The sequence below is a fragment of the Diadema antillarum genome, unplaced genomic scaffold (genome assembly GCF_040938485.1).
Source record: "Diadema antillarum isolate AM-2024a unplaced genomic scaffold, OU_Dant_1.0 seq00002006_RagTag, whole genome shotgun sequence".
Classification (NCBI taxonomy): domain Eukaryota; kingdom Metazoa; phylum Echinodermata; class Echinoidea; order Diadematoida; family Diadematidae; genus Diadema; species Diadema antillarum.
In genome coordinates this window covers 218,686-245,170 of record NW_027272662.1, presented here as the reverse complement: position 1 = coordinate 245,170, position 26,485 = coordinate 218,686, and the positions used below count along the sequence as shown (strand labels likewise).

Here is a 26,485-nt window from a genome sequence, read left to right as displayed (position 1 = left end):
AATAATATGTCAGTTCCTATTTACTCCACTCTCAGATATTCCGCAGCTATAAGGGATTTACAGTGTGCTGGTTTCGCCCATGGCTTGTTCGAAATTAGATCAGTCTGTGAAAATAATCTGATTAGGTCCGGATTCATAGAGCATTCCGACTCATGAATGTTTGCTAGCTCAAAATGACTGGAGATGTGGGACCATTTAAGTTCCCGCTCGCTTCTCCCAATTTCACTGCATGATAATAATAATGATATTGATGATCATAAATGCGTGGTTTCCTGCGCAGCGGTTGCAACTGTACTGTACTACAATATTGTATTCATTTTGAGACTGGCTTTGGTAAAGATACAGCAATTGCTCGTGATGAGTTTATTGAATTTACCTGTCGCTGAAACTGAATTTCAATCAAACCTCAATGAACATCACAATAAGACTACATTGCCCAATGTACAGATTTATATGACATTATTCAAATCATCGACAATACCACCCCCCCCCGTGACCTTGTAACGACCAGTACAATTCAGATTTTCATAAAACTAGACACAATTCTCTTCGTGGAGTCAGTTTCGTGCGTGGTATTGCATGTTGTGTGTATGCCTACAGTTTGCGGAGCACTGTCATCAATGTGATTTCGTGGTGTCAGGAAACAGTCTATATACCCTGACAAAATATAATAATAATAATAATAATAATAATAATAATAATAATAATAATAATAATAATAATAATAATATTATTAATAATAATAATAATAATAATAATAATAATAATAATAATAATAATAATGATAATAATAATAATAATAATAACAATAATAAAAGGACATTAATTTTATATTGCGCAGCTACTATGATAATATACTCTACTGCGCATTACAAAATGACATGCATACAAGATATTTAAACAAAAAATCACATTACTTCAAGAGATTACTTTTTAACCTGACCTTAAACTCATTAATTGTATAGCTGCTTGTCTTTCAAACAAAGGGAGATTATTCCATAATTTTGGTGCAGCGTACAAAAATGCCCTGTCACCAACTTTTGATTTCCCCGACGGATATTTCAATAATGTTTGATCCCGTGAACTTCGAAGATGATATAAAATGTTTGAAATGATGTTTTTAACTCTACAAGTTCCTGTATGTTCACTGGTGCTGTACCATGAATAGCTCTATAATTAGCAGAGTTTTAAATATGATTCTCTGCTTTACAGGCAACCAATGAGAATATTATGAAACTATACATAAAAAACGGTTTCATCATTTTCATCAATGTTATTCAACGACCATTCATTCCCTTTTCAATTGACGTATAGTTCCTGACCAAACAGAAATCTTGTACGAGGTTCGCCCGACATAGCAACAACCATCTTGGTAACTCGATTCCATGTATACTTACTTAATTGCGTTGAGTAGGCAAAGTGGAGCTAAATAAGTTTATTCCTAATTCCGGGGGATTTGAATACATATTATTCAAATTTTAACATTTCAAAGCTTGTAATCTATCAAATATTTGAGAATAATATAAAATAGTATGCCAGCCTATACCTGACAGGAACAGACACATGGAATTCTGTTCATTGACGACATGGAAAGTCCGTTGAGACAAATCAGTCCCCTCTATGCATTCTAACCTGTGGATTTTGTTTGTGCTTCACACAACCTGTCTTACGGAGCTGTTTACCATTATTATTATTATTATACTGACAATGCATCTTTGAAATGTCATTTGTCAGCTCGCCTCAACACGAATCTTAAAACATGACGATGATCTTTCGCATTTATGTATAAAGCGTGCATAAGCTTTATGAGGATTATACTAGGTAGGCAGCCGGTAGAGGATGGAAAATGGAATACATTATTACTATGAGTATGATAATGATTGTTATCGTGCGGTATTTCAAGACTCAACAGTCGACGCATGTGCAGCGGTGATGATATAGGCATGTTATATTCCCGCAAGTGGCAGCTAACACTGGCTATAATAATCATTTGCCGCAATTACCATAGTGTATATAGATTGAAAAAACTAACGGGTACCTACAGTATGTCCGTTTCAGGATATATCTGAACATCAAAGCAAGCCCATGATTTATTGTACTCATAATATGCAGGTTTAGGGCGCATTAATGTGTTTGGTGAGTACATCACATTAAAAATTGTTGATCGGCATAGATATGAGCAATCGTACTAGGTGTTACAAAAAACATTTCCCACTTTTGATCCTTAATAGTTCGAAAAATATACAATAGATAACACTGTCATTAATATGAGTACTAGCTGAGTAGTGTACAATTTAGTTGGAGGTAATTTGAATATGAGAGCATGAATCAATTTCGTTAAATCCATGATTAGTTTTAAAGTTAAGTTTCAGATTTTGGTCAAATTTTAACCCTCTATATACAAAATTTAACTTTACACAGGAACCAATGATGGGTATGTGAGTGAGTGCTTACAACCTCCCTGCTTACAATGCCCCTGAACAATAGACATGAATACCACGAATACCACCTTTTCAGAGCTCTGCTGACTAGGCTTCTGGTCTCTTGCTCCAAGGCACGTGAATGCTTTTATTAGTAATTCATGATGGATTGCCCTGGGCACTGCTAGTCTGAATTCATGGTAAAGGTAAAATGCGTGCACATGAAAAAGAAAAGAAAAAAGAAGTAAGCATAAGTTTTCAAGTGCTTACATACACTGTGACTACATTTCAGGATGAATAAAGACTAGCTGTGATAGTGGAATTTCTCATAAATATGTAATAGAGCATTCAAACCCTGGTCATTGTCCAGGACCATTGTCTGGGTATTAACCACACACTCCCATACAGACCAATTATTGATCCCTGTGCAAAATCAAAGTTTTGTACAGAGGGTTGAAAATAGAGCAAAACCTGAAACCTAACTTTAAAAAATAGATCTTAAATTTAATGAAACTGATTTATGCTTTCATTTTTAAATCACCTTCAACAAAAGTTTTCACTATTCAGCTATTGCTCATATTAATGTCAGTATTATCTGATATAAAATTGTTTTTTAACTACATGTATGTTAAGAATCAAAAGGGGGAAATGTTTTTTTGTTTTTCAGTACAAATGTACTTAACGTCACTCTATGCCAGGCAAAATATTTTTTCTGATTGCTTTAGAAATAACTGTGCATTTTACTTTACCCTACATAATGTATGGTTGTGATATACACGTGTATCAAGTAGTTTCGCAGATGAAAGTACTCAACCACAACCACGACATTGTCATACAAGACAAAACAAAGCGAAACAAAACAAAACTTCCCTGGTTGCGCGATACTGTTAGTATCTTCCCTTGCGTTCATCCATATAATCTGAAACCGAAAACTGCATAGCGCCATCTATGTTGGACGAGTTCATCAGGTCGACTGCTGGAAGGCACACAATTCAGGCGAAAGGATTTTTAATGAGCAGGGAGGGACCTTTACCCCTTCTTCTTTTGTGTAGGGCCTATGTGTGTCTGACAGTAGATGAAACACAACTCTTATTTCCGATTCATACTTAGGGAAATGTTTAAAGAATAAGTTCTAAAAGATAATGATATTATTTTGTCGGGCTTTCAACTTCCTCATGCTTTTATATAATGCCTCATTATTCTTGGAGAACCATTTTATTTTCATAACTTAACATGACTCAATGAATCAAAGAACAGTGAGATACCAGAGCAACAATGATTACCGGTATTATGACGTCGAAAAAGTAATTGACGATGAAAGTGATGTTTGATTGATATTGTCATATCTATTAATCTATTATTTTTAGTGGCAAATTTGACTCGAGGGTCCTTCCATTATTGCTTAGTAGGTATATTGTCGGGCGGGTATAGCGCAGTGTAACCTATACAAGTTGCGCTCACTTGTCTTGAGCAAAGTTAGTCTTGAGAATGGTTATGGTGCACTATGATGTTATGGTGTTGATTCTAAAGACATTAAACTGAATTATTATTTCTTTTTGTCAATTAACTCTATATGTGATTATACAAGTTGAGAAAGTATTGAGAGAGAGGGAAAAAAAGTCCCTTCGATGTTTCCTACTTTATCTTTATTTCTGTGAGGATTTTTTTTTCTTTTTTTTCACTCGTGAATGTGTTGCTTGGGTGACAGTGTCTTAATTTCGTTCATGATAATCAGCATTTGAGTTCGGGACATATTATAAGATTTATATATTTTCTCATATGATAATAGTTTTGAGTGGTACTCTGACACAATGGCAAGTTCTAAATGCATCTCAAGACCTACCAGATTCTGTTTCCGGCGATGACATTACATACCAAATTTGTTGAAACAAATGCGCAATGTTAATTTTTCTGCGACTGTCAGATGAATTTATTAACTTCATTCTGTCAAAAGTTGTCTCTGACTTGGATATCATAATTACTATGAATATCGACCTCACTCACACATGCTGGATTTCAGAAAGAGAGGAGTGTACTGCCTGCGATCCTAGGAAACTCTACGTATCGATAGTTGTTTGTTCGATATTTGCGTGAAATAACAAGCCGCTGCGATATATCAACTCGTAGACTGTATACGTAGATGCGTCGAGCGATAGTCCAGCACGTCAGAGTCAGATATCGCTCTCGTCGTGAACCGGATCTGAATGATATCACAGGGGCAAAGGGGCCTGAGTCGATTCCGTGGAAATTCCGAGTGTTAACCCTAGCTCGTGAATGTTTTATCAAGAATTGTGTAGAGTAGCTTGTAGCAGAAATGGGGAATAACCCAGCATCAAAACAAGGGGACAAACCTGAGAGTTACGGTAAGCTTTTGACGGAGATTTGTGCTCTGTATGTGCAAATAGAACGAAAAACGTCTGCATCATAGGCAGTCTAGCTCCGAACGACACACTGTCAATGCATGTGGAGCGCTGTACGCTGGCGAGTAGTGATCAGCCCATACCGTGAATGGCAATGTTTTACACACAGCTGCACACGTATTTTTGTGTCTCGGGCCAGGTAGACTGCTCAATAGTGAAGCCACAAAGGAGTCCCTGGTAGGCCTACTAACGTTAGTGGTAGTTTAATATACGAAAACATAGACTTTTAAGGTGCGAGTATACTCTTAGGAGGTTCTGCACAGTAAAGTTTTAGGAAGAAGAAGAAGAAGGGGTTCTGTAGTTGATTTAGGCTTGAGCGATTGATTCATGATGTAAATATTGTCGGTTCTAAATGTTATCTCGTGTGTGTTGTTTTGGAAATTTGCTCACCACTGCTAACCGCTAAGTCTAATGTTAATAGTTACTGTGTGTGTTAGATAGAACTCTAACTGGTTAGAACAAGTTGTAGCTCACTAACATGTAAATTGTAATAGACTAACAAGACTATGTTTGTCTAGAAACTAGTAGATAGAACTTGTGTTACCCGTCATACTCACTCGATATCGTGTAGATCAATGCATTTAACACTAACACTCTTAACAGCAAAATGTAAGACAGAGACATTGAGTGAGAGGTCTCCATCTGCTTAAATACTAAAATAGTTCTAAGCCTAACCGTTAGTTCTAACGTTAGACTAACAACGTCAATTAGAAATCTACCGCTGAGTCGCCACTTGCGTGTATTTCCTATGCACTGCCGGGTTGGCGAACTAATGATAGGCACTCTATTTAGTTCGCCATCCATAGCGCGCCACTTATTATTAGCGCATTGATAGACACACTTCAATGTAGGATGCATTGTGGTATTTGTGCATCATCGCATTTGAAAAACTTTGTTAATCTGCCACCTGAGATCCATTAGAAATCAGAAACATTCTCGCATTAAAAATGTTTTTTTTTTCACCTGTTACATATGGTAAAATACATTTGGATTACATGTATAATTTGTATCTTTATGGAGGAAAAAGGTGAAATAGGAATGTTTTTTGAAGTGCGATGAAAATCCGTTGCCCCAGCTGATCTCCGATCGCGCGTGCGTTACATGGGATGTGAATGTCTGGAGACTTTAGGTAGTGGCGACCTAATGGTAATCGACGATAATCAGGACCTTTGAAGTAGGACCCAAAGTAATCAGGTTGAATCCCTAGACAACTTTCGAGTCTAGATCATGATGATACAACTTGGCAACACAGTTAATGGGCTGTGGCATATATAAAAAGCAATAGATCTAGGCCTAGGCTAGATGTTGTGTAACATTACTATTACATTAGTAGATGGCTTTAGGGTAAAACTACCAGAATTTGGTCATCTAAGCTTTTCTGCAATATTTTTTTTAAAACTAAAATAAGTTACATACAATATTACAAAGTACAATAATGTAGATTATCTATGTAAAATATATCAAACTTCTTTTGTATAAATTTTGATTTTTGTGAAATACATTATAGAATTTCAGAAAATCCAAAAGTGTATCACCTTGATGATTCACCAGAATCCTGTCATCGCGATCAGAATTCGGTCAGGCAATATGCGTGTTCAATGTCAATGCGCATTCAAGGCTGCTGAAAAATGTGCTGCACCCTACCTTGTTGGCGCAAAGTTGCATCCGAAGACGTTGCGGCACCCGTTGGTGAATTGATTCTGGCTATTCGGCACTTGCATTCAACCCCTGTACATTAAGTCACTGCATCAGCACATAAGGAGATTTTGCTTTTCTTTTGCATTTTTGCGGATACCATCACACACTGAGCTTGCATAATTTACATTTAAGCAAAAAATCTTGCAAGAAAACAGTGTATTTCTTGATTTTTAGTGCTTTTTCGGCGACCCTGAGTCTTAAACACTGGACTTAATTTGCGCATGCTTTGGAAAAGTTGCTCCAATTCTGCATTTTTGATGGCGACATTTGGGATTTGGGATGGATTTTTGGAGGTGACTAAGGACTTTCCTGTTGTGAACGATAGTACATTTGAAATGATGTGATTTGCGTGTGTTGTGACAATAGAGTTTGTTGGCTTATGATTAGAGATAAGTGACCAAATTCTGATACATGACCGAATACTGGTAACCTTACCCTACTGCCTCTAGATCTCTACTAGATCTAGACTACCATAGGGTAGTTGCTTTGCATTTAATAGACCCTTCAGAGGCTACAACCCAGTGCAGTGTGTGTTGGTTAGTTGTGTGACCAAGAATCATGCGTGAACTATTAGGGCAGATCTATAACTAGAAAAGCACTTGGAGAGTGCAGACCTCTGCCAAGCAGCTCATGTCTACCCATGCATGCATGCTGAAAATCACTCAATTCCCCACTGATAAAGAAGATATTGATAAGCCTTTGTGTTTACTTCCTGCTGTGCAGTGCCCTAAGCAGAGCACAGGCCTTAGTGCACATGATGCAAACCTCAAATAGGCGCAGCTTGAATTCTGAAGTTCATTTACCCTATTTGCAAAAAGGCAAAAAGTCCTTCAAAAATTTATAATAAATATCCCCGGATCACAACAAAAATTTAATCATCTGTTACATGTGTCATTATCAACTTTCCATGTATCAAGTTTCATTCAAATCCGTTCCCATCTAGTTGAGATATTTTGCAAACAGGCAAACAAACAACCAAACACTGGCAAAAACATAACCGCCTTGGTGGAGGTAACTAGGAATAGACTCTAGAGTCTAGGACTTGCTTGACCGAAATATCGGTCTGTATCTTGTCATTAGGGATATGTTCCGCGGACGCTACATCTGGCTTCACGGAATTCCCTCTGATACGGAGGAGAGCTGTAAATGTCAAAAAATTATTAAAACACTTGGGAGGACAGGCAGATTTTTCTAAGGCCTCGCTAGGTTTTTAGAACCTAGCACTCTTCTGGATGGCTCAACCACTATAAAATGTCAATGCCACCAGAGTCATCGTAATGATCTAGATTATTCAAGTTGGACACATTAGTTTAATGCATCATAACTTACTATTCATTTGTGAGCTGCACCCTGTCTTCAGTGTTTTGACATTCTGTATTGGCACAATTTGTGGCCTTGCCTGGGTTAAGTGCATGTAAATAAAGGAGTATAGTACTGTATGCATGGGATTGATGTACCAGTGTAGAACATCTAGACTCTACAATGTACATAGAGTCTAAATTATAAATCAGTTGTAATCTGTGTGGCAACTGCTTTCTTGTGACACAGCAGGCAAAGACAAACCCCCCAAAACAAGATATACACTAGAATGAATACATGCTCTTCAAGAAAAGAAAGGAAAAAAGAAACAGATACAACTTCTGCATGTTCAAACCAAAATGGGAGTGTGTGTGGTTTACTCCTTCTTTACATTTATTATGAAACTGCAGAACATTGAAGATTTTTTTCTCTGAAAATAATTAATTTGAAGGTTGAACGGGTGTATTATCTTCTTAATCTTGTAAGTTGTGCGAAAATGACATCATATACTCTGCCTAGCGTCATGCCAATGTAGATTCTCCAGGAAATAACACAGCAGCAGTATATTTGTAAAGGCAGCTAGCCAATTGCATGTTGGTGAAGTTGACATGTAATGACCTAGCCTGCCTACTATCCTTATGAAATCAAGTAATGATTTAGACCAACACAATTTCATCAAAACCTAATGCAGGGATGATGTTCTTATCAAATAAGATAGGAAGGTAAGTGATAGTGTAGAGCTGTTGTATTTCACAATCTATTTATTTGAGGTCATTGAAATATAAAATGTATCAATAAAATCATTATTTTGTCTATCTTTGCCTTTCATGTCTTTGCATTTTAAACAGTTTAGGATATGTATATCTCAGTGTGTTGTTACATTTTGTGTTAAGAAATACATGGACTGGAATGTTAAATACATAACATTTTACTGGCAGTTTGTGCATAAACTTCATGCAGTACTAGAATCTTACTTAGGGACGGCATTGTCATGACGATGAGTATTTAAATTGATGGAACCCACTTATTGCCATGGTAGCTGATACTGACATGACAGTGGCCACCACCATTTTAAATGTTTGTGATATAATGGTACAGTGTGTATGCACAATTCTACTTTAGGTTCATATGATGTTATTGGTAAATTGTATTTACTGAATGTGCTGTCAGGGTACAATGTAATTCTCAGGGTAATTCAGGATACAGTGGCCATAACCCCAATTAAAGTTTGTATGGATTTCATAATAAAAGGGGTTTGGTATATGTACAAGAAGGGGTTCAGGCTGTGTAAATTATTCAACTTCTTATTGGGGGGGGGGGGGGGAGGGAGGGGGTTGCATGGCAAGGTATTAACAGGGTGAACGGGTCTCTCCTTGAAAATGTGCAAACTTTAACCTGGTTAAGTATGTTAAGTGTTACTTAATTGTAAGGCCGTGATATGAATTATAAAAGTCCCAGTAGCTTGGGGAGACCATGCAATGGGAAGTTGTTGGACTCGGATATATCATTTAATCCCTGGTGAGTTGTGTCCAGCTTTATACACAGCATGCATGCAGCCAGAGAATATCAGTTGGAGGTGAACTTTATTGATGAACGTATGTGTCAGTGCACATACATGTCTGCGCTGATGAGCAGTTCCATTTTAGCAGGCCTGTGCTAGCCATGGTTTTTGTTTGTACCATGATGGACAGCAAATGGAGATCAATTCAATCGGGCCAACCTTGCCTCCCCATTCTACCATGTTGTCAGCTAGAAATGTTAGGGATATAATGTACAATGTACTGGTATATTCACTCTACTAGATAGTTGCATATCCGAGGAATATAGGAAATTTTATATTCTGTACACATAGTTCATTTTGGATTTATGTTGCATGTTCATTACAAGTGCTTTATGATTAAGAGACGATATTTTCCCCCACTCCAAGTCATGAACTACATGTACAACCATACATGATCATCAAATTGTAACCCCTGCCCATCATGCAAACTTTGTCTGATTACTTTATGAAACTTTCCTTGGCAGTAGTGATATAAAATGGTTTAGAAGCTACATGTACAACATGTAGGTAGGAATTAGAGCCCGTGGATTATTGTTTTCATTATTAAATGAAAAAGACATTTTTGTTATTTTGACTCATTGGCGTAGTCTCATACTCAAAGCATTTTTGTTTGTATTATTGCATCCTTATCCATGTTGAATAGCTAGTATATAATGATAGTATGCAAACACTTGTGGATTGTATACTGTGTACATTGTACAATGTACAAGTTTGTCACAGATTCTAGGTCCGCTTGAAGCCTTGCTGTCCCCTCATCACCAGTGTTTCTCGTGTACAACACACTGTGCAGTCTGGCTTTTGACATTCAAGCCTGTAACTTCTGTTGTTTACAACTGTAAACATTTGAAAAAAAAAATTATACAGCTCCAAATAAACACATTAGTTATCCAGCGCTATCATGTCATGCAAGAACTGTATGGAATTTCACACATGCATCACTGTGTTCAATGGTGTACATGCTAGTAGCATGTATATTTGGTGTCCAGTGTGTGAAGCCAGTAGAAAAAGGAAAACAGCAATGCATATTTCCATACAAATGTATGGTGGTACATCAGTATTGTCAGTAACTTACATTTCTTTTGGTAGAGGAATGAAGTGAAGTTTAATATATTTTCATACAATATCAGTACTAAAATTCTTAACTGATTTGTCCTCTGCTTACACTTGTACCTTACAATCAGACATTCTTCATAATTTCTATTGTGTATAAGTGTACGAGTAATTGTTTTAGACTATACCTTCAGCACATTCATGTAAAATACATGATTACTTTGGAGAGAAAAAGTATGGTTGCATGCACAGTATGTCTTTCTCCACTAACAACCAGTGAAGATGTATGCAGAAGACTGAATTCTTGTATGCTGGGTGTAAGCGTATGTTAAATATTGATGCGTGATGTGACAAGGTGCAAAGTTAATTGAAAACAAACAAAAAATCCCAAACAAAATAAACATACCCAGTACTAGAACATGGGCCCACAGTCATAATAGCTACTTCATCTTTATGTGATACAATGTGTATATAAAATATCCATATTTTCTTTGATTACAGAATATTGTATCCACTTTGTACGCGGTTGAAAAGGCAGTGGTACATACAGATGTAACCATTTGAGTTTGTGTCACATACATGTACATGTATGTATTTCTATGAGCCTTAGCTAGGGTTTTTTTTTTCTTTATAGTGTTCAAAACAAGACAAATTAATGTATGCTTAGTGAAACATTGAAAATCTGTGAAGCCCCAATTTCAGGTTGCTATTCATAATCTATACAGCTAGGTCTTACGAGGAAACATTTGACTTTGATGCAAATTGTCAATTCTTGCAGGAGAGAAATCGTTTGTGACATGTACGAGTCTGCTGAGTGTTTATCAAAAGATTACATGGTTGAGCATTGTGCAATCTTTTAGTGGTTGTATTATCCCACACTTACAGGCAAAAATTGTTTAAGTCTTGGAATAAAATTTAGAGTAGCGAGTATCAACTACATTTGTTTTGTGGTACATACACTGTAAATTGTACGCTGTGGTACATATAGTTTCATGCTGCACTGTATCAGATTTAGAGAGAGAGAGAAAAAAAAACTTCTTTCACTAGTATACATGTGTTTGGAATATATTTTAACATGGTACACATTGTTTTCACTCATTTTCCTCTTTCCACGCCTCTTTCATGGTGAACACAGGTGCTACAAGAATACAATGTAGGTTTGGTCGACATCTTCAAACTGTTTCTAGTAAATTGTATGTAGCCGAAGTTTCATAGTGAATGGCAGTGAAGTGCTTACCTTTTCTATGTTATGAACGAATAATCTTAATAGCCTCTGAAGGCAAAAGACTAACACGGGATGCATGCATCTGTGGACAGATGCACAATAAACAAAAGATAATGCTTGGAAAAAATAGAATTGAACCAATTGCACTGTACAATATAAATGCATTCATCTTTTTGACCATGTTATGCTTTCTTGCGCCTAGTTCATGAGCCTGCAGGCCTCTTGGGATAGAACTAATCAAGCATTGTCCTACCTCACAATTACAAACACATGCAAGCATTTGAAAAATTCATTTCTAATGCAGCATAGTATATCGTTCCAAGTGTACTCAATGTACTAACCTGCCATCAAATAAAGTCATGTCATGACATTGGTCAAGGGAAATTTATCTCAAAGAGAAAGTTGTTGAAATAGTATTTTAAATTGCAGCAATAGATATGTCTGGCAAAAGTTGAACAAAAGTTGCCTTATACCCCCATTCCAAAGAGATTTTTTGTCATCGGTCACTTGTCGCAAGCAAAGTTTTTTGCTTCCGGTGGATCACAGTCGGATGAATCCGACTTGTGTTGTTCAACTATCAGGTAATAGTGTGGGACATGTTGGGCATGATCCGATGAGACAAGATCGTCCGATTAGGAGCACATGCAACTTTCCTGACACTGACCTGATAGTCGACCAACACAAGACGGAATCATCAGATGTACTGCGATCCAATAAACTTCGGTGGGTGGCCAGAAACAACCAACTTTGCTCCCGACGAGTGACCAATGAGATACAATGTATATCTTTGTAGAATGGGGATATCAAAGACATTGCAACAGTGTAATGTAACATTGTTCAAACCTCCAGTGAAGAATTTTGATCACATGAGTTGCAAAAAAATTCTCAGTATTGCTATCTACATGAAACTCTCTCATTGTATCTGTATGAATGTCCCATTTTCCTAGATGAAATGAAATATTCAATAAGTATCCGTAACATGTTTTGAGCATAGTTGTCGAGAACATTTGTCTTATGGTAAAAAATAAAACAACTGATATTTCATGCACAAAACAAGCAAATTCAGTTACACAAGTGTCCTCGTGTTACCATGACCAAGAAGATTCTATAGAGGTGCCTGTTATTCACTATTCAGACTGTCTTACCAACAGTCAGATGGTTAACTTGCATGGTATTCATCCGATTTGCTCAATATTTCCTGATCTATTGCTTCGTTTTCTACTTTCATTTGAGTGTGTAATGTCTGGAAGAGTTATCCGCCTTTGATTTTTACAAACTTATCACATTTCATCCTCTGCAAGTCACTCCAACACCCTGTCCCTTCCAAAGAAATGCTAAAGTGCTGAAAGAAACATTAAGGATTGTATATGATATACAGATTGTACAATTGTAGTACATGACTTACATGTAGGCACTTTACAATTGGTTGGCACTTTACAATTGGTATTCAGCTCTTTAGAAGTACACCCCATGGGAAAATTTGATAATTATTGTGAATATCATGAGGTTCCACATCTGTTACAGGAGTATGTCTATGATAAATTCCATTTGTTTGGGGGTAAATACTTGATGTTTGTTCTCTTTTTATGTATTTTGAACATTTGTTCTTAATACCCAAAAGGGCTGACCTTTGCTTTGCTCAGTTTTCAAGTGCTGGCAATGACATTTAAGCAGTGAAAACTAGTTTATATTTAGATGGCACTTGCATTTTATACAAAGCACTTGCTGGCCACTTGGTGATATTTTGATAGCTGGAGAGTATTGTAAAATAAATGTTGAAGATCTGAAGATGTCAGGTTTCACATTACATGTGGAATTGTGGCAGTATTTATCTTTAAAATTGATTTGTGGCAATATAAAAAGACACTCACAGAAATTGTTTTGAGCTAGCAGACTGCCCAGGTACACTCAGTGTCTGTGTACATTCTCTTTTGTATGCTCATCTGTCTAAGCTACAGACAGCAAACAATTCTAATTTTATTTAGAAATATATACTGATTATCATCTGTGTGATATGAGGAAATCTATGAAATGACTGCATAAAAGATGCTGATAAAGCTGTTCACAATATAAACAGTTGCATGTATTAAGATTGCAGTAAATGATTCTATTGTGCTTTTACCCATAATAGATCTCGGAGGGAAACACACATGCAAAACTCTTTATAGATAGCAAACAAAACAAAACAAAATTCAGACATCAACTACCAAATTGTGCCACAGGGTAAATATCTGTCAACCACAAGAGCGTATTTTCCACTTTTATCCGAAGCAAATCATAGCGTAATCTACATTTGTGCACTCATTCTGAATTTGTCGTAGCACACAGCTCTTCGATTGCCTTGCAGTATGCTCTTCTATGCCTTGGTCTGGAGCTGTTTTCATTCATGAAACAATTCGCATAACCTCGTCAAATATTTCCACTGTGGATATAGATATAATTTTGGCCATTCGGTCATTACTGTGATCAGGGCTCTACATTTATAAAGTATACTATGGTACCTGCCCATTGGCCATAGACAATCTGCTTTTACAAGTGTAATTTGAAACATAAAAACTTCTTATGTGAAGTGCGCATTAATGCAGGTTTAAAAATGATGTGAAACATATAAACAATGCTGAAAAATCACTAGCTTTTATGTGTATTGTGACCCTGTAATTGTTTACTGGAAATTGTGAGCCTGAATCGATATATTGTGAAGATTTGTAATTAACCTGAATTGGCAGGTATAAGAAGTGACAAAAAACAACAACCAATGTATGCAGAGCCCTGTGATTATAATGTACACATGCACCTGCAATTCAGACTGCAAGTGAATCCTGTTCAATCCATTTGCTTGTCATTGCATTCATACATTGTACTCCTCTATCCCATCTCCATCTCCAAAGACAAGTGAACCTCCTCACAGATCCTCTGAATCCTCCCCTCACTACACTCTTTAAGCCATCTTGTTCCCTGCATTCATACCACAAGTATTTCACAAGGGACGACCTACAATGAATTGTAAGTACGGTGCATACTGATGCTGCAATTCTGTAAGACTAAGACACACACACACACACACACATACAATGTACATGCACACACAAAAGAAACACAGCTTCAAGTACATGTGAAGTTCAATGCGCAGCTCGACGTACCCTGAAATGAAATCCCTCTGAAGTTGAAATAGTTGCAATATTTGTGTATATACATTCTATATTGCCTCTTTCATGCAAGTTATCTTTGGGTTTGTCATGAGTATGTACTTTTGAAATGTTTTTTTTTTTTTTTTTTTTTCCATGGGCATTTGAAGTAGTACAGTGTATTGTGACATTGCTCCTCTGACTTTATGCATCACCCTCTGAAATAACATGCCTGTATCATCATTGTTCCTTTCAATGTATTCGGTTACTCTTTCTTTTCTTGCAGACTTTCTGATTGATAGGCAAATGCACTTTCATTTTCTGCAACTGTTCTGAAACGTTTGATATGGAGTGCATCATTTGCAAAATCTTGTGTAGATTTCAGCTACTTGTGCAGTTAGCAATACCGACTGTGCTCTGCAATACCATTGTGATACAAGCTGTCTTCCTACACATACATTTTATGTGTGAACCATGTACATTCCTCCATCTATCTCTTTCTCGAGCTCTTTCAGTGCCCTATTGTATCTTCTTTACTCATTTCTTTTGGCTTGTCTCCTTTGGGCACTGTAACATTGAGACATAATAGTTCTTTGATGCAATTCATTTGAATTAGTTGGGGGAAAAAAAAAAATCAATTTTGAATACTGTAGATACTCTCTGCAGAAGTTTAAAAAAAAGAAAAAAAGAAAAAGAAAGAGCCAGTGTCTTGTATGAATCTTTGATTTGACAGTGACTGCCTTTGCCACATAACTATTCATAATTGTGGAAAGTAGACGCAAAAGAAGGGCAGTCTCATTGAAAAGTTATGTTTGTGGAATGTTCAATTTAGAAACTGCAGAGCTAGGAGTTAATGTAACGTACTCAAAATGCTTCAATCATTTTCATATGACTTGCTATCTAAATGAAGGTGATATACCTTACTTGTAGTTCGTTGCAGCTGTAGATAAGGTTTGCAATACAGATACATTTACCCGGATGGAATGTTTCTATACATGTAAATAGGATATACGCTGTGTTGGTTTAGATACAAGCCCCTCGTGTCAACCACAAGGAAAAAGAAAAAAAACTCTGAAATGTACACAGTGACAATAAGGATACATGATGGTAATATATACATGTAGTATGTGCTTGGTCATGGGCACTTTTTTTTTAAAGGGTAAACACATCTGTGCTTTGAGGTGAAATTTGACATTTATGACTACGTGATTCTCATTGAATAAGTGTAGACAAAGTTTGCAAAGAAAGACTTTACAATATTGTAGGAGCACATGGAATAAGCTTGTTATGAAGTAATTATAGTCAGAAGGACTTCAATTTGCTGACCCAATGCGATGAAGTAAAATCATCATTCTGCTATTATAAGTTTGTAAGCAATTTCTACACTTGTAGATTAGCCCTTTTTTGATAGCAGTTTTTTAACAATCATGGATTTTCATTGTTGGACGTTGCATTAACATTGTAAAGTTGCCTTTTTAAGGGGAATGACAAGGGTTGGGGATTAGCTTTACATTGAGGCTAATGATTAGTTAAAAGAATCACATGTCTATTCTAATTGCCTTTGTTCATATTTTGCAGTATTCTGCTTTGTAGATATAATCTACTAGTATTTCTAGGTTAAATGTTGTTTTTCAATGTGAGTCGATAATGTGAATTGGTTATTATGTGGTTTGTTTGGGCAGTAAAGTTGGTGTGTCTAGATCAATAGGTGAAAGTTGCATTTTAATAGGCCATTTAAACAAATGGGCATGTGTCTAAATCGCAATTCTGCAAGGTATGTGGATGTAAATCATTCCACATGTGATTTTGTAAATTGAATTATGACAGATCAGATACACGTGTGTGTGTGTGTGTGTGTGCGTGTGCATGTATGTGTGTGTATATGTTTGTTTGCTGGGCTGTATGGGATTCTACACATAAGATACCCCCATTTTATTTAATTTGTTTTGTTTTTTTTGGTGGAAGTGCTCTGCAGCCCAAATAAATCAAAGCCCTCATAAGGGGAAGTGGGAGTCCTTAATAGAATGGCACACTTTTTCTTAAAACAAAAGCATTTCTCACATTTGGCACATCGTCTTTAGGGAGTATCACAACATTAAACTTTTTGGCCCGAATTCACAAAGATGGTACAAATGAAACCATGGTTTAAACCATGGACAAAAACCATGGAGCGCCAAGTGTCGCATGGAATATTTCATTACGAAATCAGTCATTTCGGCAATGAAATCATTATATTGTAATGAAATGACAAGATTTTGTAACTAAATGAACATTTTGTCCACGAAATTATAATTTCGTTAACGAAACGGTCATTTTGTCGACGAAATGACCAATTTCGCAATGAAATATTCCGTGCGACACTTGGCGCTCCGTAGTTTTTGTCCATGGTTTAAACCATGGTTTGATACTGTATGTACCACCTTCGTGAATTCAGGCCTTTATGTTCAACCTTTCCATTTACACTGCAGTGTAAAATGATGATATTGTAGCACTTGCAAAGAGTAACAAGTTTGACTACTGAAATGTGCACACACGGTTGGCTCGGCAGTGTGCTGTATGCAGCTGATATTTCAGTAACCTGGCTGGCAAGTGCCACATTTTGCTTGTGATTGCAAAGAGTAGACGCCATCCAGCAAAAATTTGATGTGCTATGGTGAGGATTCTCATTGTAGATAGTAAATGGAGATTTCCCTTTTATAACTGAAAAATCACACTCAGATGTTGATTTTCAGCTGATGTTTTGAATGGCTTCACATTGTTGCCTTGTACCTGTAGATTTAAATGTGCTTTGTTGCAGATTATTGTCTAATTGTGCTGTTTTTTACCTGTCTGTATGAATTGCCCTGAGTAGGAGTGATACAAATGAGTGACAGAACACAGGCTAATGCTCCAAGATTATCTGCATTTTGTCCTATTGAGATACAATTTTGTATCTCTGCTGGGAAGGAAGTGTAAATACTCCTGTGACTCTAGCAACTGTTTTGATCAATGTTGTATAAAAGGCACAGTGAGTTTAGATGAGTATACAAATGCCTTCTGTGTATTCTTCTCATGATGGTGATGCTACAGCGGACATCAGCTGTCGTTGATTCCAGATGATAATGTCGGCCATATTGGAGCTCAACATCAGAGAGTGTGCACTGCTTAGTCTCCCTGTGGGTGGTTATAAGTCTGGAGAGGGTGTCAGAAGCATGAACTATTCCTTTTGTGAAGAGACTAATTACCCTGAAGCTATGGACTGTGATAATTGTATGCTTCAGGATGATACAGTGTATGCCCTTCCCTTCCCCTGTTGACTTGTAAATTTGTGTAAATAGTAGTCATTTCTTTCAATTGCGTGATATTTCACAAAAATACTGAAGATTTTAGTTGTGGAGACTGTACTCTAGTCTTTCCCTGTGCTATTCAAGGAATAAATCTTGGTTTACCTGTCTTTCTGTCTTTCTTCTTTGCAGTCTTCTAAATGTGTTATTTCTTGTAGCTTATTAAAGTGTACCGATATCCTGGAAATCAAATTTGTGTATGGCTAGAATGCACAAAAAACAGCCATAATTCACTGTGATAGCCCCTGAAAATATGTACATATTTCGATAAATCAGATCATATCTCTATTACAAATTGGCACTTTTGCTCCGTGCATTCATGTTCTGCTCCGTTAGCGCCGGTACTGATGTACGTGTGCTCTAGCTATGTAGGTGTTCGTTTTAACAAATAATATTGAAATTCCATGTTGATCGGTTAGCTGATCACTCGCACGCATTGCATATCATCACTCATTCAGGACGTATTTAGAAAAAAAAATATTGATAGCGCGATCGTTTGATTGAAAGAATCGGATGATTGACTAGTCTATTTGAAGTTTTTGTTTTTGTAAACTCTTTTAAAATTTGCATTTAAATCCCAATAAATAACCAGAGTGAAAAAAATCCCAAATTTTGCAGAGGTTATCTCAAGTATATTTTTACAAAGGTAGCAAACGTAATACTCAGGGTATTGGTACATTTTAACTATGTTGAATTGAACAGACAGCAAAAAGTAACATCATACCCCCCCCCCCCCCCCAGTTGTGTATAAAGTGGTGGATTCCGTCCATTGTGTGGGACACATAGATGTAATGGTACAGCTTTGTGTATATATGGCCTTATTTTTCTTTTCTTTTCCCTAGGAGAGCTCCCTAACCATTATTATTAAAGACAGTAGGATAATGTGAATACTGCATATTTGCACAGTCTGTGTATTTGGGTGATAGGAAGTTTTCATTGTTAATGCGCAGTGGAACACAGGGTCTGTGGTTATGTGAGCTGTCACAGACTGTGATGATAAGTTTTACAAAATGGTATATTTCATTGAGGAGCATCATCAAGGCATTTTCTTTTCTTTTCTTTTTTTCTTCTCAACCAACCATGACTGTGAATCTGTGTATAGATTTATTGCATGGACCAATTAATTACCTCTTCACTGCATGCACCTATTTTAAGGCATCGTGAAGTGCTAATGACATTCACAATTTACATATCAAGTAATTTTTCTACTTTTTCACAACTGTTGACCTATTGCTTTCCACTGGAGCATTTATAAACTTCAACCTTTATTGTTAAAGTTAAATGTGAAATTTTCTAACAGTTAAAAATTGTTTCAGTCCGGCCTTATTTCAGACAAACAAGACAAATGTCCACAACCAAGTTAGTGTGCCTTTTTCACCCTTTGGATACTTTCCATCAGGCATTGAATAATATACATATGACCTATTCATGCATCAGCATTTCCATGTTTCCATGTAGGATGTAGCCGTAGTGATGCGCAGTTCGTTCCTTACCCATCCCAACCTACAGTACTTTCTCTGTCAATCGTGACTTGAATTTCAACAGAATCCCACCTGATGAACGTTGGCTGTCTTTTGTATATTCTTGAGGTAGCGGGCACAATAATGCAGCAAAATGTGTTTCTCCACGCATACAGTCCTAGTGTGTATGGTTTCTGTGTATGCCTGTTTGTGTACATGTGTGTGTGTGTGTGTGTGTGTGTGTGTGTTGTGGCAGTGTTTTTGTGAGTGTTCGTTTCTATGGGACAGTGGTATAGTGGGTTAATTATGGGTAATATGCATACAACTTTCGCAATGGTATGGTTTCTGGAGCACTTAGTCATCTTCCCCTGCCTTGATAAGGCATGCTGGCTATCAAGGCTGCCAGAGACGATGCATGTCTCCATTGACTTTCTCCAACATGTTTATGTAATCATGCACTGTGCACATGGCGGCAGGCAGCAGGAGTGGGGAATTTTCACGGGATCGTGCAGTGCTTTTTCAAACATCCCTGCATTTCTCAGCTGCTTGAAGCTTTGAGCACAACCACATCATGACTGGCATGTACATATTATTGCCCACTCGGGCCGTGGTGCATCAGCACTGCTTGTCTATTATGCATGTAATCAAACTCCTACACTTACATTGTAGAACACTGCATTTAGCATTGTGTAGACTTGACGAAGGGATGCATATTCTTTATACCTATTTAATACTCATTTTGTATGCCTGCATTATCATCACCTTGAAAATGAAAACAAAAAAGCTTGTTGAATGTCATGAATATTCTGTGTTTTATTTGCCAATGAAACAAGTTCAGGGATGATTTGAAGGTCATGAAAATAAATCTATAACTTGTCAGAGAAAAATGTTGGAAAGACATTGAAGGTATCAATGCTTTGGGCAGAAGAGATGTACATGTACTGTACATAGAATATGAGCTTGTATGACAAACATTTCAAATACTAATTGATTACCTATGCCTACTTCAGAGCTGTATCAAAGTCTAAAGAAGAAATGAGGCTCAATTGAATATAACCTGTCGGCCAAATATGCCAGAGATACATAAAGTCCTGTTTGTAAAACAGTATGAGTTCTCATGAAATTGAATGTCAGTCACTCTTTTACCACTTAAAATCTTTATAGGATCCAGGGCTGTTGAAATTATTAACAAAACAAAACAAAAAAAAAGGTTATGAAAACATTTGTGAAACCTTCTGTAATTTTTATGAAATTACAGTTGCTAAAGTAGAATAGTAAGTTCTGTATTTATCAACTGATGAACCTCATCCTAGATTGCCACAAGAGGAGGAAGGATTATAGTGGACATGATCTATTCAATACATTAGATGCCAATTGTATGTTAGCACATATTACAGTTGATATAGAGTATTGGTAAAAAAGAAAGAAGTGAGATTTGTTCAAATGGTATAATTAATCAAGATGTGATAACTGATGGTGGTTTAAGTGTTATTATTACTATTTTTTTTTTTACTTCATCTCATTTTGATACCAGATTATGTAGGCACATTACAGTTGGCAGCAAAATTATTCAACCCCCCACGCATTTTCGACATTTTGGCGAAAAGAATAACATTGCAACAGCAGACTGTTACTAAATCATTCACATAGTCAACAGATAGTTTATCACAATTGAATACCGTAACAAAAGTCAAGATTTACTTCATAGTCCATCCAAAATTCAAATTTTCACACTAAAACCACGTTGCAAAATTATTCAACCCCCTATAAATACACATGGATGAATACACAAATAATGACAAATTAAAAGCCACATGCACATGTTCTGAGGTGAATGCCAGATATTATCTACATGTATCATCCATTCAAAGTTTGAACGTTTACATGCAAAAAAAAAAAAAAGGTTGTAACGTTACTCCACCCACTAGGGTGTGTCTTTAGTACTTAGTGCAGCACCCATTTGCTGCAATGACCTGCTATAGACGAGAGGTATAGTCTCTCACAAGCTTCTGGCAGCGCTCTGTGGGGATTTTGGCCCATTCCTCATGGGCAATGGTCTCCAGGTCAGCAATGCTTGTACAGTAGGTCTACCTGCTGTAACGTTACAACCTGTTTTTTGTGCATGTAAACGTTCCAATTTTGGATGGACGATAAATAATATCTGGCATTCACCTCAGAACATGTGCATGTGGCTTTTAATTTGTCATTATTAGTGTATTCATCCATGTGTATTTATACAGGGGGTTAAATAATTTTGCAACATGGTTTTTGTGTGAAAATTGCAATTTTGGATGGACTATGAAGTAAATTTTGACTTTTGTTTTCGGTATTCAATTGCGATAAACTATCTGTTGACTACGTGAATGATTTAGTAACAGTCTGCAGTGGCAATGTTACTGTAAAACATGATATATTCGCGGCATGAAATTTTCGCGAATTGGAGCCGACAGCCTTTTTTGTGGCATGAAATTTTCGCGAATTGCTACTGGCATTCAATGCATGTAGTGTAGACAAAAGCTTTCGCGTGCATTTTAATTTCGCGAATTTTGGCGCTCGCAAAATTCGCGAAATTAAAATGCACGCGAAAATTCCTCGTTTTACAGTATTCTTTTCGCCAAAATGTAAAAAATGCATGGGGGGTCGAATAATTTTGCTGCCAACTGTATAAGTCCTACAGTTGTACTCTGGAATGTGAATGAAAAATATGGTACAAATACTTCTGTGGCATTCTAAAAGGAAAATGTAATGTGACAATTTTCTCCATATGTACATTGTGAAGAAACCAATGTTACACCTTTGAAAGTCTCGTAATAGATAGACATGTGTTGAAACATCCTGAAACATATTTTTCAAATTGTTTAAACAGCCAGGTAGGCTATGGGTAATTTCTGTTTTTTAATCACCTGGTTAAGAGGGTGTAAGAGATCATACTATTGCACCCCTGCATGTATATTTTGTATTCGACACATTCCCCATCACAACAGTATCTGTTATTCTCCTGCAAATATTTTCCAGACTGGCCTTCTCTCCACACACATATAGTTAATTTCCAACTATGTTTGATATTGTTGATTAATTTGTTAGTAAATGACTCTTTTACCCTGTTCCCAATGTCCATCCATGCTTTGATAGTAATGTGGGGAATCGTCATAATAGTATGCATCCTATGAATTTCAAAAAGAAAAAGACCTATTGTTCCCTCAACTATATCCACTTGCCTTTAGAAAATTGATTTGTTTTTTACAAATCTGTTTGCACTACCATTTCTTTCCATTTTCATATGATCTATCTATATATTGAGTCACCCTTTGCTACAGTCATGAATTTATATGTTGAGTATAGAGCTCAATAAATTCTGCCAAGATTGTCTACCATTCATTTCCACTTGCTTTCATTAATGCAAAAATGTGAGACTTGTTAAAGGCAAAACACATTTAATATATTTGGTAAAGCACACATTCTTTATACAAGTTATGTACCAAGAATTTTTGCGCACACATTTCAAAATTGACCTGAAGTTTTGTTTGCCATTTTGCTATTGTCTAGATGTTGATAAGGTAAGTGATATGTGTACATGTTTGAAGCAAAAAAGACGAAGATAAAACTGAAATATAATTTTTGTCTTGAAGGTATTGCTACAAATAAAATTTGTAGCTTCAGTTAAAGTACTGTCATATGGTACCACCAATATGTGTGCATGCATGCAATCTTTAGCATTTTGAGGAACTAAGAAAATATGTTTCTTTCCTGTGCTGCCTAATTCCAATCTTCAAATAATTTCAGATTAAATTTTGTTTTCTTTCTTCTCTGAATGATGTTTATCCAATATCTGTTTGTTTCTTCTGTTCCTTTTGCAGTGAGGGATTTTCTAACTGAAGCAAAAGAGAGCTTTACAAAGCAATGGGATTGCGACAACCGAGTAAGTGCTCTTCATTATGTTCTTATGTTATCTTGGATTGATATGAATTATGTCCTGCTCTTTGATTTCTTTGTACATCAAGATAAGTTAGAAAATGTTGAATGGATATTTACTGGTTCTTGATGTCATCTATGAATTATGCAAATCATGTGTAGCATGAAATGACTTCTGTTTAATATCAGTTTTCATGTCAGCTGGCTGAAGCTCAAGCCAGCCCTTAGGTTTTCGTCGATTATATTTTTGGGTGGACTATCTTCCTGTGCTAAAACAACCTTTGTTACCATAGTTGTAGAATTTCAGTGATAGATCTGACATTGGACCATATATGATAAAGGTCAGATTATTATTGCATTTTTGTAATGTTGATAGAACTCAAAATTTATGTGATGTGGCATCTAAAATGATACAAATGTAGTTCATGATTAACTATTCATAGGCAATACAAAACTTTGTGGTTGTAGTTTTAACTTTAGGGGGAAAATATACTAAATTGTCTGCGCATTGGAAGTCATGATGGAATGAAACCGTGCTGTCAATGCACATAATATTGACTGGAACTATACCTTCTTTTTGTGACAGAACACAGCTGCCCTTGATGACTTCGAGAGAATACGAACACTGGGTACAGGCTCGTTTGGTCGGGTTATGCTCGTCAGGCATAAAGCTACACAAAGATACTACGCAATGAAAATTCTCGACAAACAAAAGGTAAGAAAAAACAACACGTATCCAAAGAGTAGATTATGTGAAGAAAAAAAATAGAAGGGAACCATATGCAAAATATTTTGTGAGGGTTTTTTTTTCCACAAATTTCACGAGTCGGGTGCTTTTCGCAAATTTAAAAACAAGCGAAAATACTAACTCTGATCCCGACATAAATGTAACATGCACGCATACATTTCTCCATTCAGTACTGTACTCCGCAATTGCAAATTTTGCCATATCATGAATTGTTAGGAAGTCCTGATTCGGAAAAAATTAGACTTACTATTAGAGTTTATGGTGTATACAGTGATGGCACTTTATGAAATTGTATGAGGAATAATGCAATGTATGTGAATGATTTGCTGTGTAAATGTGAGTATATGATTTTTTGAATGCCAAGCTGTCAAATGAGGCCACATCTGATGATGTATGGCTTTTGAAATCTGCTGAAACACTTGACCTGGATCTGTAAACAAAGAAATGAATACTGTATACACTTGTACTTGCAAAGCAGAGTTTCATACACACAAGTAAAATTGTGTATAACCTATACATGTATGGTCTGAGTACATGGTCTTCATCATGATTTCATTGCCATATGTACCCAAGAGTGATGTGCCCAATCTCACTGCATAATTTAGTACTTTCTTGACAGTATGTCCAGAAATGTGTAACATTCTGTAAACTGTGCTGGAGCTGAAGAGGAAGTGTCTCTTTCACAAGCTCTGTCATTTTACATGGTGTTGTGATGATAAAGTGTGCACATCCTTTTGTCAGAATAATATATCTGGAGAATGAATGACAAATAAATAGAAAACAAAACTTTTCAAAAATACCATTATGATTTGGCCCCAAAGACACTCTGCAATTAAAAACTCCTCATAATTCTGAAGTGACAAAGTCTAATTTGGTAGAAGGGTATTTTCCTGATAGGTTACATTCTGTGTATAGCTCCTACCTGTCACTTAAACGCGGTTTTAAACAGACCTTACCCCGACAATGTTGCAGCATTGTCATGAGAACAAAGTTCATCGCCTTCGGTAAAAAAAAACCAACAACGCGTGAGGGATACTGTTTTAGCAGACGCACACCAAAAACCTTCTCCAGGTAGGTTTCCATAGCAACGTACCCATTCATGCGTGAAGGGGTGTCGTTACAATTCATGCACGTGATCAATGTGTCATTCTGTTTGGACGATTGCGCATGCGTGTTGAGTGTATCAAAGGAATGTTACTGCGGGAGTGCTGTAATAGAAGGGTTGTCTGGGTAATGTCAGGGTAATTACCCTGACTGGCTATGGCAGAATTTGGCAAAAGTTAACCACGACAAAGTCTGAGCAATATTTTGTGGGGACTGTTTTAATAGGCAGGGTAAAAAAAGATTACCTGGACGCTACCCGGATGTTGTCGCTGTAACTCTAGTTTGAAAGGCTCTGTTAAAACGGGGCTTTTAGATTTCCTTGATATCAATGACATTCAAAATGATGAAAGGTCATAAAAATGTATACAAAAGTAAGTTCGATATCTCTACTGTGTCTTCTCTTTTACAGGCATCTTTTCTTTTCTGTTGATAGTGTCATAAAAAAGAAAAGAATTTATTAAAATAAGGTTCATTACCATCTGTAACCGAACCAAATGTCTGTACACTTTTAATACTTAGCTTAGAATGTTGCCTGAAACTAAAACCTGAAAGTCAAACTCCCACATTATTGCTTCCAATCAGTGTACTCCCGTACCCCTGAAGTATTGTCAATGAGAGCAGGAAAGAGTTTTTCTTGTCATAGGATAAAGGCATTGTATCTTGTGAGTCAATGGGTTCAGTGTATTTGGTCAGAGAAGATCATTGCACTTTATTATGCTTTTATCCTGACACTTGTGTTCCTTATAAAATGTGATGAACTCTTATGTGCCATGTTTGCACACCCGACTCATTTGACGGCATGCCAAGTTCACTCGATATTCTGCTCAAATGCACAAACCAGCCCAAACTGATCAATAAATCGCCAAATGCCACAGTACAATGAAAACCTTTCTCGCAATTCCATTCCTGTCACATGGAGCTTGCATTTTATGTGGCTGATTGACTATCAAGCGATGCTCCCTAGGTACTGAATTTGCGAGTAAATTCTATGAAAGTCTCTATCCCTGTTCTGTGTGCAAAAGTCATGCCTGTACAATTATGTACCTACTGGTCATTTGAAAGAAAAACAATTATAGATTTGTCATACAGTTCACATCAAAGCAAAGCTTAGCATTTTCTCTACAACTTTGCTCATTATGT

General features: G+C 36.6%; 1 protein-coding gene across 2 annotated transcripts in view; it reads left to right on the top strand.

Moving 5' to 3' along the window:
• The first annotated feature begins 4,617 nt into the window (after window positions 1-4,617).
• Window positions 4,618-26,485, top strand: part of LOC139713575 (cAMP-dependent protein kinase catalytic subunit beta-like) — a 72,331-nt gene continuing 50,463 nt past the window's right edge. Inside the window, exons 1-4 of one of the 2 annotated variants that reach the window (XM_071625289.1) lie at window positions 4,618-4,783; window positions 11,584-11,601; window positions 23,439-23,500; window positions 24,080-24,208. In XM_071625289.1, the coding sequence (XP_071481390.1) occupies window positions 4,735-4,783; window positions 11,584-11,601; window positions 23,439-23,500; window positions 24,080-24,208 (258 nt within the window). In that variant the 5' untranslated portion in view covers window positions 4,618-4,734. The remainder of the gene's footprint in view (window positions 4,784-11,583; window positions 11,602-23,438; window positions 23,501-24,079; window positions 24,209-26,485) is intronic. The other variant, XM_071625290.1, reaches the window with a different exon arrangement.